The 14789-nt window shown below is 43.5% G+C and overlaps 1 protein-coding gene across 3 annotated transcripts in view; it reads right to left on the bottom strand.

Moving 5' to 3' along the window:
• CAMTA1 (calmodulin binding transcription activator 1) overlaps positions 1 to 14789 on the bottom strand; it is a 724786-nt gene that overhangs the window by 702575 nt on the left and 7422 nt on the right. For all 3 annotated transcript variants that reach the window (XM_081201361.1, XM_081201360.1, XM_081201362.1), the window contains exon 2: positions 3106 to 3224. In XM_081201361.1, coding sequence (XP_081057487.1) covers positions 3106 to 3224 — 119 coding nt within the window. The remainder of the gene's footprint in view (positions 1 to 3105; positions 3225 to 14789) is intronic.

Here is a 14789-nt window from a genome sequence, read left to right as displayed (position 1 = left end):
TCACCCACAACTTCAGATGTTACTTTACTAAATGGAAGGTTTGAGACTATCCTTCCTCCAAGTTTCCCTCTTCCTTCCAGAACTTGATCTGAACCACCCTGTGCTACAGCTGTCCTGTCTATTTTACAGATAAGAAAATGTGCTCTATGGTCATAGAATCATAGAATCTTACGAGTTGGATCTAGTCCATAGAATCTAGTCCAACCCCCTGCAATGCAGGAATCTCAGCTAAAGCATCCATGACAGATGAACACCCATGCTGGGTTTTAGTATTTACATCATCCTTTTCTAAATGCTCACAGGCTGATTGTTGGATTAACTAGGACCTTCCCTTGTATCGATGTCAAGCTCACCGGCCAGTAGTTACCTAGGTCTTCCTTTTCCCCCATTTTGAAGATGGGAACAACATTTGCCCACCTCCAGTCTGTAGGGACCTCACCTGTTCTCCAAGAATTCTCAAAGATAAAAGAGCAACTACTCTTTTTTTGAGAAAGAGTGCAGTAAAAATGAAACTGCAGCTCTGAAGAACTTGAAACCATTTGCTTTAATCTCTCCATAAAGACGAATCTTCAACTTCAAGAGCACCATCTGCAAAGTCAACAATTTATTTCGTGCCTGATCATACAACTGTTTATGCTGCATAACTCAAAGTAGAACACACATTTGTGATCAACACTATTCTAAGAACAAAGCAAGTTGCTGCATAGGTCACAACTGCAATTTGTTCTATGGCTTACACAGAGAATGTGCCATCTTTCCCACACAACTGCTAATACAACTCCTGTCCACAGGCTCTTGGAGGCCTTCTCCCACCCTCCCTGACCAGCAGTACACAAGCCAATAGAGGCTGTTCTCTCATCATGCCCCACCCTCCCAGAATGAATGGAAGCCATTCTTCAAACCAATTGACATGGACCATGCTGTATCTTAGAGCTACAGCTGGCAATGTATCTGGGCACCTTTTGTTTCTATGATTATTCCAAACATACTCGCACTCTTTAAAAAGGATTTAGAATCATTAAGTGCTCCATTTGTTACAGAACCCTCTTTCAGAAATCTTTAACCTACAAGAGCATTTCTGTATCTTACTCTGGGGGGGGGGTCCTCATTGGTATCCTGTATGGATGACAGGAAGATCAGCCCTTACATTAGGGACAGGGAGGCTGTGACCCTTCAGATGATGTTGGTCTACAACACCCACTATGCCATGCTGGCTGATGCTCATGTGGGGAAAGAGTCCAACAACATCGAGGACCACAGGCCCATTCCCATCCCTGCCCTATATCTATCTAACTGTACTGAGGAGGTACTATTGTTGCTTCTCACTCAGCTGCTTCTTGCCTAAACCCAAACAGGAATGCAAATCTCCAGTCTATGTGGAAGTTCTAGGCCTAAGGAATCAACATATCGTGAATAACTAATCAGTGGCAGCCAGTCCCACAAGTTTTTATGAATGGCACTTGGCTATTTTCATATCCTTCAAAGCAGAAATTGAAAAGACCAGAGATTTGGTTAAAATCAGAGAAAACGCTTTTGAGAAAGACCAAAAGATATTGGCCCACAGGCTTGATACTCCCTTTAGAAGGAATTGACTTTTCTCTTTCTTACTTATCCGCTAAAAGCTGCAGAACTTTCTAATTATATTCAAAATGGTTTGCAAACGGCATCAAGAGTACTACGTGGAAAAGCTTTACTAATTACAGAGACAGAGTCCAATTGTGCATGGCTGCAAGACAAATAGCCAAGTAAAGCTACAACAAAGCCAACAGAAGTTATCACCTAAGATGTCAGAACTCAGGAACCACAAAAAGCTTTTTTAAAAAATCCATGAAATACTAAACAAGTTACGAAAGGTAGACAGTGGGAAATCAAGGATAATATAACTTTGCTATCAACACTTTTTCCCACTTGTGAAGGTGCATGTTCTACACCACAGATACAATCCTGTCAAAGGTAAGTAAATCCCATTGACTGCACACATGCTTAAAATTTTCCACTAAAATAAATGGAATGTTAAGAGCATTGAACTTAAGCTAGATGGTGCCCCCAATTTATGATGATGAAACCTTCTGAAATAAGTTACCAGATAAAGGTATTGAAGCAACTCTGACAACTAGCAAGTTAACTATCAAATATACATTTCCCTCACAGATTGTTAGTTGCTTATATTCACAACTACTTACAAGCCACTTATTCTTGACAAACCTATACTTTTCTACAAGCTGCAAGTAGAACCTTTGCAGAGTGTGACTGCTTAAACGCAGTGCTCAGCCCAAAGTTACACCGAAATACTTGATATGCAAGGAACAATCCAAACAAAGATTATGCTCTTTAAAGACCCACCCATTTCATCAGCAGAGATTTAAGCCTGTGCTTAACTCTGTAGAAGTCAACAAAGAACTTAGAAGAGCTTGGATAGAGTTCACATCTCTTCACATATTTTGCATTATAACAAACCACACTTGACCACTATATCTTGGAATTTAAAAGGTTTGATTTTTTAAAATTGACATGAGAATGCTACATTCCTCAGAGACTAAATATTTCTGAAAGCCTTTATGCACATTACCAAATGTTTCATACATGGCTAGATTTCATTCTTTATACCGTCAAGAGGATGCTATATTAAAGCAATTTGAAAAGCAGGGAAGTTATTGTGCAAGCAGGGTCAAGAGCAGTTCTGCTGTTGGGAAGTTTTATCATCTTCCTCCTGTCTTTATCAAATTAATACTTGAGACAAAGATGCACCATAGCTATGTCTTCATTAATTCCTGACAAGTGTAAGAGCATTTACATCAGATTCACACAGATCTTAACTATACCTTGGAGAGAAGCAAAATGCAAGACATGCAAACAAATGCCAACACCTGCCACATGCAGCAGAGCCCACAAATTCTGCTTCTTTGTTTTTAAAAACACAAACAATTCAAACTTCATGCTAAGTTTCCAATGACTTGATTGACAATTCTTGCCGGGGGAGGGGGATGGTGGCAGAACCTTTCTGAATTGATGGTGGCAGAGCCTTTTTGAACAAGATTTTGATTCCAATGTGATATGATTTAAACAATCCAGCCAGTGAAAAACACAGAAATTGGATGTATCTACCTCGTTAGTGTTCCAACGGTGCCTCTCTTTTGGTAAACTGGAACATTTTGGTAGACATTCAAGCAGCTTTTTCGGTAAAAAGATTTTTACATGACTTCCATTGCTGTTTCCATGATCATCTACAAAGAGGAAAAAAGTAAATACAATACATCAGAAAACAAGACTTAGAACTTACTCCTCCTCTCTGAAGCAAAAGGTTCAAGTTCTCTCTCTCTCTCTCTCTCTCTCTCTCTCTCTCTCTCACACACACACACACACACACACAGAGAGAGAGAGAGAGAGAGAGAATTCATCTCCATAACTTGTCGCATTACGTATACCACTTGTGACCATAAGGCTATGAGCCACTACAAATCTAAGCTTGTACCACAGACATAATACTCCCTTGATCTCACAAGCAGAGAATACCGTATTTTTCGGACTATTGGACGCACCGGTCCATAGGACGCACCTAGATTGGGGGGGGGGGGAAATAAAGGCAAAAAAAATTTATCCCCCCCCCCCAGGCGCGGGGCTGGGGCGGGGAAGCCCGAGCTTCCCCCTCCCCCAGAACGGGACCCAGAGCCATGCTTTGGCATCGCTCTGGGAACTTGCGGGGCTGGGGGAGGAGGAAGCCTTCCGCCAACCTCCAAACCATGTCGGGAGACAGCGGGATGGCGCGCTGCGCCTCTCCCGCTGTCCCCCGAGCTTGTGGGGCTGGCGGTGGGGCTCTCCTGAAGCCGGGAGGTTGTGGGGATGGTGGGGGGGGGAGAAGCAGGCTTGCTTCTCCCTCCCCCAGCCTCCCCATCAGGTCGGGGAAAAGCGGGATAGCGGAGCGCCGCCATCCCGCTTTTCCACGACCTGATCTGGAGGTTGTGGGGCTGGTGGGGGGGAGAAGCAGGCTTGCTTCTCCCTCCCCCAGCCTCCCGATCAGGTCGGGGAAAAGCGGGATAGCGGAGCGCCGCCATCCCGCTTTCCCCCGACCTGATCTGGAGGTTGTGGGGCTGGTGGGGGGGAGAAGCAGGCTTGCTTCTCCCTCCCCCAGCCTCCCGATCAGGTCGGGGAAAAGCGGGATAGCGGAGCGCCGCCATCCCGCTTTCCCCCGACCTGATCTGGAGGTTGTGGGGCTGGTGGGGGGGAGAAGCAGGCTTGCTTCTCCCTCCCCCAGCCTCCCGATCAGGTCGGGGAAAAGCGGGATAGCGGAGCGCCGCCATCCCGCTTTCCCCCGACCTGATCTGGAGGTTGTGGGGCTGGTGGGGGGGAGAAGCAGGCTTGCTTCTCCCCCCGCCAGCCTCCAGATCAGGTCGGGGAAAAGCGGGATAGCGGAGCGCCGCCATCCCGCTTTCCCCCGACCTGATCTGGAGGTTGTGGGGCTGGTGGGGGGGAGAAGCAGGCTTGCTTCTCCCTCCCCCAGCCTCCCCATCAGGTCGGGGAAAAGCGGGATAGCGGAGCGCCGCCATCCCGCTTTTCCACGACCTGATCTGGAGGTTGTGGGGCTGGTGGGGGGGAGAAGCAGGCTTGCTTCTCCCTCCCCCAGCCTCCCGATCAGGTCGGGGAAAAGCGGGATAGCGGAGCGCCGCCATCCCGCTTTTCCACGACCTGATCTGGAGGTTGTGGGGCTGGTGGGGGGGAGAAGCAGGCTTGCTTCTCCCCCCGCCAGCCTCCCGATCAGGTCGGGGAAAAGCGGGATAGCGGAGCGCCGCCATCCCGCTTTTCCACGACCTGATCTGGAGGTTGTGGGGATGGTGGGGGGGAGAAGCAGGCTTGCTTCTCCCCCCGCCAGCCTCCAGATCAGGTCGGGGAATAGCGGGGTGGCGGCTCTGCGCCTCCCCGCTGTCCCCAGCTTTTGGGTGCAGGCTGCTGCCCGCAAGCCTTGCGAGCCCGCGGGACATCCCGCCGGGCTTGCAAGACTTGGGATAGCTTCCTGAAGCCTGGAGAGCGAGAGGGGTCGGTGCGCACGGACCCCTCTCGCTCTCCAGGCTTCAGCAAAAGCCTGCATTCGCACCATAGGACGCACACACATTTCCCCTTCATTTTTGGAGGGGAAAAAGTGCGTCCTATAGTGCGAAAAATACGGTATGTTTATGAGCTGACATCTTTCCAAACCAACCACACAAGCTGCCAGCAGCTTTGTTCCCAAGTGGTACTAAATGAAGTGTCAGAACAGCAAATCCAATCTCTGCTGCCACTTCTACAGAAGACATTCCCAGTACCCCAGTATGCCTTCTATACATGGGAGAGCTAAAGAGGTAATTTTAAACTACAATCCTTTTGGGGATTTATATTTTTTTAAAATCATGAATAGTCCTAGATTACAGCAATAGAGCCCGAGTCCTGGGTTTGGTGTAGGGTTGACCACAAACCAGAAAGAGTACAACAAATAACTTCCAGTTCTAGACTGGAAAATAATGCAAAATAATGTTCTCTATTCATTATCTCCACACAAAAAATAAGGCATGACAGTTGAAGGGCAAGTTCAATAGTGCTGAGAGTGTCAGGTCAGTATAAGAGATCATGTATGGTTCAGTAATACCACAACAACTCTTGACGCTTCTGCAAATGACTGGAGCAGTCATAGGCTACTTGAAAAACAGAATCTGAATTGGAAAATTCAACTGGAATCTCATTAGCCAAGGTTTGCTCTTGGCTTACTGCTTGTGGTATGTTTTGAGAGAAACAGATCATGAGCGCTTGTTTGCAAGTAACACTGAGCCAGCTTCTGGTTTATTTCCCTCCCAATGCAACAAAGGCAGGAATAGGGGGAGTAAATGCACCAGCACATTGCTTGCTTTTAAGCAACAGCTTGTTTTTAACTATGCTTTAAAGTGACATGTGACCTAGGCCACTGTGCTACTGATTCATTTTGTTCAACAACACATTTTAAGAAATGAATACGTTTCCATGGGAAAGCATAGGACCAGAATTTTTTTTCCTGCTCTGGATCACTGCATGAACCATATAACCATAGCATCCCAATCCTCACATACAAAAGGACAGAGGCCTGGCCATTGCAAACTGCTATAGTCTCCTGAAGCAACACAATAGCTATTGAACGGCTACTAAACCACAAAGTCTCCCAGATGTCTAGAGTGAGCTAGAGCATGGCCGCCTACATGGAGACCAAACCCAAGTCATGATGGACAGGAAGGCTGCACAGCTGTGGGGAGGGTTTGTTCTTCTCAACTAAAATTCTTATTATTACTCTACAGCATGTACTGTCCAAGGTGCTGTAAAAAAAAAGCTTATACCAGTTAAAAATAAATACGGCCCTCTCTCCAGATTTTTCAGCATGTATGTTTGTATAATCAAAGATCTGAAAGCAAAAGCAAAAGAAGTTTGGATAACAAAAAGGAAAACATAGATGCAGCACAAGCAAACTAGCAGTGAATTATTCTACTATCAGCCTTAGTTGTGTGCATTGAGCACATCTGAGGATTTGTTAGAATACCACATCCAGGCCTAAAATAAGGTGTAGGTAACAAGCGGCTATTCATATAGGCTGCATTTAATTTGCAGGAAAGAGGGGGGCAGACGGATATAGAAATAACATCTTATCCTATTGCAAAGTAGATTATCTTCCACTGACATTTCCAAATGTTTTTCTACTTTCAGTCTTACACAAAGAATAATGTGCATGGTCTAAAATACAGTCCTCAAGAAAGACTTGTATTATAAGCATCTATCAGCTTCACCAGACAAAAAAGTACTATAAAATGTTTAAGCTCAGGCACGAAGCAGAGCCAGGTCAAGAAAGACAGGGAAGCTTTACTCAGGGATCAGTGTGGTATAGCGGTTGTCAGTCCAGAACTGGGGAGACCCAAGTTGAAATCCCCTTTAAGCCATGAAAGCTCACTGGGTGACTTGGACCAGTCACCAACTCTAAGCCTAACCTACCTCAGAGGGTTGTTAGGAGGATAAAATAGGGGTGGGGAGGGAAAGGGAAGGACTATGCATGCTGCCTTGATAAACTAAGTCTACAGTGAACACAAAAATTACAGAAATGAAGCCTCTCAATTTTATCATTCTCCTTATTTAAAGCAGAGATCTGCCATTCAGATCTAAACTGTCTTTTCATTCTTTCAGATTCACACTAAGTTGCTGTTTGTATGACAGAACATCAAGCAAAGCTGCTCCCCTTTGAAGCATCTACGTAACATAAAAAGGGAGCAAAAAGGAAGCACTGTTGGGTTACACATGTTCTGATGCCAGAGTAAAGAAACTGTTAAGACATGGAGATCATGCATCATTTTATTCTTATCAACCTTCAGTAACTGGAGTCACTGCTTAGTACAAACCAAAATATGGAGCCTTTGGTCTGGATATACAGTGGTACCTCTGGATGCGAATGAGCAGAACGCAACCCACGTCTGTGGGTCGCAATTCGCCGCTTCTGCGCATGCATGTGACGTCATTTTGACCGTATGCGCAAGCGGCGAAACCCAGAAGTAACCCATTCGTTACTTCCGGGTCATCGCGGAGCGCAACCTGAAAATGCTCAACCTGAAGCGACTTTAACCCAAGGTATGACTGTATAGTCATTATACAAAGCACCTTTATCAGTAAGTAATTAATGGTGGTATGGATGCATACTTTGGGTGCAAACAACAGTAGAATGAGATAATAAATAATAATATTTACATCCTACTCTGTTTATGCAACAGGAGGAAAGAGGAAAAAAGTTAAGTGAATTGCTCAGCTGGGGATTTCAGAGGTGGAGAATAGGAAATATTTTAAAATGGAGTTTCAAGAGTGCAGGTGGGAGGTAATGGCAAAACACTACAATTGTATCTTTCCTCAGACTGGTGCCCTTCACACACTACAACTCCCATGAGTGCCAAGCCAGCATGGGATGAAGGAAGGTGTAGTTTCACAATATCTGAAGGGTGCCAGAACAGGGAAAGTTGGCTCGGATGAAGCTTGAGATTTCTTTATTATTACAGGCATATTAAGTCTCAAGTGTTCTCCTCAACTCAAGAGGAACGTGTCCCTACAAACTATCAACTTTTTATCACTTCAGGAAGGGGCAGGGAACCTCCAGTTTGCAGAATTAATTAGACCAGCCAGGCTTCCTCATCTGACCCACAACGCCATTTTGAAAAAGCCATGTGCATCAGCTGTGGGCAGCTGAAGTTGCACTAGGCCAAAAGGGGATTGCAGGAACTGCTGATCAGCTGATTGTCAGAGCTTCAAAGCTTATCACAGGGCTTTCAGCAAGAACCAATGGTCAGCTGGTGAATCCTGAGTCTTCTCTTGAGTCCTGCACAGCCAACAACCCTCATGAAGGACCAAACCGGTGAAGGCCTCTTATCTATTTCTTGAACCATACAAACTTCACATTGACTGGAAGGGTAAAATAGAGCTAAGAACCAAACTGTCACACTTTATACACTGAACTATTCATTTCATGTGCACAGTGGACAAATGCAAAAATTGGGGCAAAGGAGGCAAGAACATGGAGCAGCAAGTGGCAGACCACAACTGAATTCAGTATTAGGAACAAGAGCTCCACGTCATTAAAAAAAAAAAAAATCAATACAGCTCAAGCAGAAAAAAATTCCCCGTGACAAAATAACAAAGTGGCTACATATTCAGGTAAGGCATTGTTCGTAAGTGTCTTGGGTGTAGTACACTAAGCCAAAACTTAGGAATTACTAACTGAACTCAGTGGGACTCAAAAATTGAAAAATTGGACTGGACAGCAGTCCAAGTTCTGCAAAGCAATCATCTAAACTCCATGGTACAAAAATCTTAAAAGTCTTAAAGGTAAGTGAGGGAAGGGAGAGAAGGCCAACCAATAAAAGTCCATAAAGGATTCTGAATTAATTACACTCTATAAAGTCTTGGTGGTTTTATAGCCTCATTCACATTCCTTGCACTTCATCCTCCCAAAGGAGGCAACATAGACAATAAAAATTTGAAACATACAACAGCAAACAAATCATGCCTCCCTCCCTTCCTCTATATACACATACCCCTCTCTTTTTTTTACCAGTTCTTACATATTTGGTGATCCAATAGATTTGGAACTGTAGGCCTTTAACTATCAAAGCTTTGGTGCAAATAACTTTTTACTGTTTGCAATGTACATCCCCCGCCAAAGGGTCCCATAAAACAGACCTTCCATTCGGGTTCAAAATTCTTCATTTAACATACTGTATTTATATTCCACCTCTCCATCCTACAAAGAACCAAGGACACAAGAACAAATCCCTAAGAGCATTATACCAGCCACTGTGACTGCAGATATTTACACATGTTTATAATATCATCATCATTTATTCATTTATATACCACTTATATGCCAAAATGGCTTCTAAGTGGTTTACAAATATAGAACAAATGCACAGAACATGCAGTCTTGTTCTACCTACAGCCTATTCCAACTATACAAAAGCAACACGCTTGCACTGCTTGGCTGTTCTTCCCAACACTGACAAACAGCTGTGTCAGGTCAAGTCTTTTCCTGCCCTTGTAATTTCAACACACTCAAGATTAGGGCACAAAAAGGTAATCGTTATGTTTTAGAACAGTAGTTCTCAAACTTTTTTTCTCCACTTAAAAATTGCTGATTGTATTGGAGGACTACTTAAATGATTTTTCTGCCTATTGCAGCAACTGTAATGCACTGTGCTGGATTATTTCCAAGTGCATTTTACTGCTTCTTTTATTTCTTATGTTGTATTATATTGTATACCTTCCGAAGAATACATATTGTAATACAATAATATACACAATAAGAATTAAAAGCAGCAATAAAAATACAATTAAAGTTCAATACAATTATTTAATACGGGCATACTGTGAACCACCAGAATGAGACTTGCAGGGAACCTCTGCTTTAGAACTAAACAATCTGCCACACAAGATCAGGCGGTGGGCAGGAAGCCCACTCCCAACAAATTCAACAGCCAGGATATGAATGCAAACAGTGAAAAGTATTTAATGATGTTACTGCTCTTTGGCAGAATCACTAGATTATGCCTCTAAGCAATTTTAGAGTTCAGGGAAGTATTTTTGAGAGAGGAAATAAAGATGTCATTGGAGACATACTGCAGTATGATTATCCAATTCAAGACATTTCTCCTGAAGCTTGGAAAAGTAATATTTTGGACTGAACATCTTGTCATTTATTTACCCTGCACACAGTTCTTCTGGATCACAAACAAGCTGATTACTCCCATCAAGTTCTCACTACATAATAATGTGATGACAGAACTCCTCAATGCAATTACTCTCATGCAGCTAACTGCTACTACCTATTCAAACTATGCTACTTCTCTGTTCACTTTCGTCTCCCAGATGACTTAGGTGGATCTGTACGAGGCGGGGGGTATGTGTGGAGAGAGAGAGAGCACAGCAGCACCAAGGCCATACTTCACCAAACACTACAGGCCACAAATATCTGAACAGGCTACCTCCTTTCCTATATAGACCATCTCGAGAGTGTGGGCCCTCTTGGGTAGTCGTACCACCCACAAATGTTTGAGGGGTCCTGGCCCAAGAGAGAACATCCCCTGTGGCATCCCCTAAGTTGTAGAATTCCCTCCCCACAGAGGTGCATCTTCAGTAAAGGTAAAGGGACCCCTGACCATTAGGTCCAGTCATGGCCGACTCTGGGGTTGCGGTGCTCATCTCGCTTTATTGGCCGAGGGAGCTGGCGTACAGCTTCCGGGTCATGTGGCCAGCATGACTACGCCGCTTATGGCGAACCAGAGCAGCGCGCGGAAACGCTGTTTACCTTCCCGCCGGAGCGGTACCTATTTATCTACTTGCACTTTTGACGTGCTTTCAAACTGCTAGGTTGGCAGGAGCAGGGACCGAGCAACGGGAGCTCACCCCGTCGCGGGGATTCAAACCACCAACATTCTAATCGGCAAGTCCTAGGCTCTGTGGTTTAACCCAAAGCGCCACCCGCGTCCCTATTGCACTTCAGTATATAGGTTTTATTGTACGCTGAAAATTCACCTCTTTGCCCCAGCCTTTGACATATATATCACCAAATTCTTTTGATTTTAAGCTGCTTTAACTGCTTCTAATGTTGCACTGCCATACAACCCTGAGACCTCAGGGTGAAGGGTGTGTAAGAAATCCAGATGATGATGATGATGATGATGATGATGATGATGATGATGATGTACATTCTCAAGCTGCTATCTCTTAAGTCCCATTCAGTTTATGCATGAGAAAGCAGAGTGAAGACGAAATGCATAAAATGAACTGCACAGGTTTGAAGCCAGGCTCAAATCGCCAAGTAAGATCAAATACATCTAAGAATATTATTTAACAAGAAGGTTTAGTGGAAAGGGGGGAGGGAGGGAGAAATTCTGAAAGCGGCAGTAGTAGTGCTAAAAATAGCCATCTGGGTGACAGACTGCAAGCTCAACATGTGCTTGAAAACTGAACAAAGCAGCAATACACGCCAGGGCAGTTTCCAGCTCCACGCAGCCTAGCTGGCCTTTTTTGTACAAGCCCTGGAGCGGATGCATTTGTACCATTTAGGTTTGCTTCCAGGCAGTCGTTTTTCAAAGCCTGCAAAATTGTTTTCTCGCCTTTTACAGGGCACTTGTCTTTTCCATAATTATTGTAAAAGCTAAAGTAGTAAGAGATAAGAATCTACAAGTGTAGGAACAAAATTGCAACAAGAAAAAGTAGTTACCTGTACTGAAATAATAATAAAAAAACCTCTGTACAGTTGTACCTTGGATCCCAAACGCCTTGCAAGTTGAACATTTTGGCTCCCGAACGCCGCAAACCCAGAAGTGAGTGTTCTGGTTTGTGAATGTTCTTTGGAACCTGAATGTCCAACGGGGCTTCCAATTGGCTGCAGGAGCTTCCTGCAGCCAATCAGAAGCCGCACTTTGGTTTGCAAACGTTTTGGAAGTCGAACGACTCCATTCAACTTCTAAGGTACGACTGTATAAAAAATATATATTCCAACATTACAACTTTCACATTGTAAGGTAGTAGACGCCCTACCAAGAAACTCTGCCAATGCTTCCCCAAGCTGGTGCCCATAGATGTTTTGGACTACAACTCCCTTGCCTCAGGGAGCATGTTTAGGAAAGACTTCTTCATAACCAAGATATAAACAGCAGCTGTAATCAATTTCAAGAAAAGAGCAGGAAGAAGGTAAGTACACATAGCATGAAAAGAAGATTTGAGGGGGAGAAGCCCAGGGACAACACCCTCATTCCCCAATGGCTTTCTCTCCAGCAAACCAACCTCCTGCTTCCAGGAAGTCACCAAACAACACACAAGATCAACTACAGTCATACCTCGGGTTGAAGTAGCTTCAGGTTAAGCATTTTCAGGTTGGCTCCGCAGCGACCCGGAAGTAATGGAGTCCATTACTTCTGGGTTTTGCCGCTCGCGCAGGCACTCAAAATGATGTCACGGCATGCACAGAAGCGGTGAATTGCGACCCGCGGACGTGGGTTGCGTTCGCTTCAGAATGCGAACGGGGCTCCGGAATGGATCCCGTTCGCATCCAGAGGTACCACTGTACAATATTATGTATCTTCAGCAACTGGTATTCAGAAGCCCATTGTTTCCAATCCTGCAGACTCCATTCAACAGTTAAAGAGAATAACCAGTGAAGCAGAGAAGGAAAATGTCCATTTCTATTTCCACATATTTTTTTCCCAGTTCTAGAAATGCATACAGTGGTGCCTCGCAAGACGAAAATAATTCATTCCGCGAGTCTTTTCGTCTTGCGATGTTTTTCGTCTTGCGAAGCACGGTCCGTCGCAACTGCGCCTCTTCAAGCAGCTTTAAGAAAAAAAGTGCAAGACGTTTCCGTCTTGCGAAGCAAGCCCATAGGGAAATTCGTCTAGCGAAGCAACGCAAAACCGAAAAACCCTTTCGTCTAGTGAGTTTTTCGTCTTGAGAGGCATTCGTCTTGCGGGGCACCACTGTAGTTTCTTAATGATTAACCTAATGAGTAGATAGAATGCCACTGCATTTGGGCAATTTCAACATTTTAATTACTTTCTCAGATGACTTTACCTGGAAAATATTCAATACGTGGGTCTTTGGGCAGATTGAAACTAGCTTATTAATAGGTTTAAATGCCTTGTTATTTTCTTCTTAAATGATACAAAGGAAGTGCATGCTGCTGAATAGTCACGTCTTTACAAGAATGGCAATAAAAATAATTTCCAGGGAAAGCTTTGGATTTGTTTAAACACTGAAACCACATTAAGGCTGCAAACCTATACATACTTAGCTTGGACTAAGTCCCAAGAATTCAGTGAGACTTCTGTCCAAGTACACTTGTCTAGGATTGCACCGTAATTGTGCTTCAAATGTTTTTCCTAATCAAATATTTCACTCCAAATATATTTAGCTATAGGAAACTTTAGATTATTATAGAACAGATAAAATTTTGATTGCACATCTATATTTAGTAAACAAAACTTTAAAAAGCATCAAATGAATATGCGAAACTAGGTGCCAATTAATTAAGGGTATTTGACGCATTTTTGGTAGATTATATGATTCAAAATTTCACTCTGAAGAACCATTAAGACCATCTTTCATCTCCCAGAATTTCTCTAACCCCATGCCTTTTTCTACAATATCAGTCCATGGCCATCACCACATCTTGTGGCTCACACAACTGAATTTCATACCATTATTATGCCTTCCTGTGTGTGTGAACTGCTTTTCCCATGACTGTTTTGAATCTCCCGCCATTGAGTTATTAGATAACCCAAAGCTCTAGTATTACAAGTTAGGACAAAAATATATCTGCACTTTCTCTACATTTTACATAGTTTTAAAAACCATTATTGCCCTTTTAGTCATTTTTCTTCTAAACTAAAAAGCCCCAGATATTTTGCCCATAGTAAAGGTGCTTGAAACCTTTTGATTGCATTGGTTGCCTTTTGAAAAAATGGGAAAGAGCAGTTATCATTTTTGAGATGAAGCAACCAGAACAGTAACCCATATTTCAAACGCAGTTGCACTAGGCCAAATAATACCGGTCTTGGGAGAGAATAGCCTTACAGACTTGTACCCTCTTATTTTCATTCCCATTTGATTCCTGATAATCACTAGCAAAGAACTTGTCCTTTCCACACAAACACACACACACCCATACACTTGCAGTTATTTCAAAATGATATATTGGAAAAAATCAATGGGTCACAGAAATTCTCCAGTTCTTTTCCCTACAGTGACCTTTTGGAACCAAGAAGCTTCCTTGCATCTTTGTCAGGGCCTGGAGCCAAAAGACAAAACCTGACTGGACTATCAACTACAGTATTTCCCAGTTTCCTAGGCATCAAAATGCAAAGTGAAAGTCACATTCCATTAAAAAAAACCTGGGGGAAAGTTGCCAGTCCAAGTTTACAACCCTATTTACTAAACCTTTAATTTTGTAACATTTCTAAATATACTCAAAAATTGATCTGTGTCCACTTCTAGATGAAGCCATCAGTTTAAAATTAGATGTTACTTAATATTTCTACAAGTGACGAAAATCTGTTAATTTAACAGGGGGCACAATTTCATTTTTAAAGTGAACCCTATTCCAGAACAGCCATTTGTTGCTTAAACGCTGAAAGCCCTGCTCCCATTCCAGTCATGTATGAAAACCTCAGGGGCAGCTAAGGCTTCCAGCTGAACTAATAGCAAATTCCACAGCAGAGATCTTTCTGTTGATGATTTGCTGCCCCCAGCCTATGGTTGGTCAATAAAACCAG

The sequence above is a fragment of the Podarcis bocagei genome, assembly GCF_964188305.1.
Source record: "Podarcis bocagei genome assembly, chromosome: 7".
Taxonomy (NCBI): Eukaryota; Metazoa; Chordata; class Lepidosauria; order Squamata; family Lacertidae; genus Podarcis; species Podarcis bocagei.
This window is presented reverse-complemented; position numbering and strand designations above follow the sequence as displayed.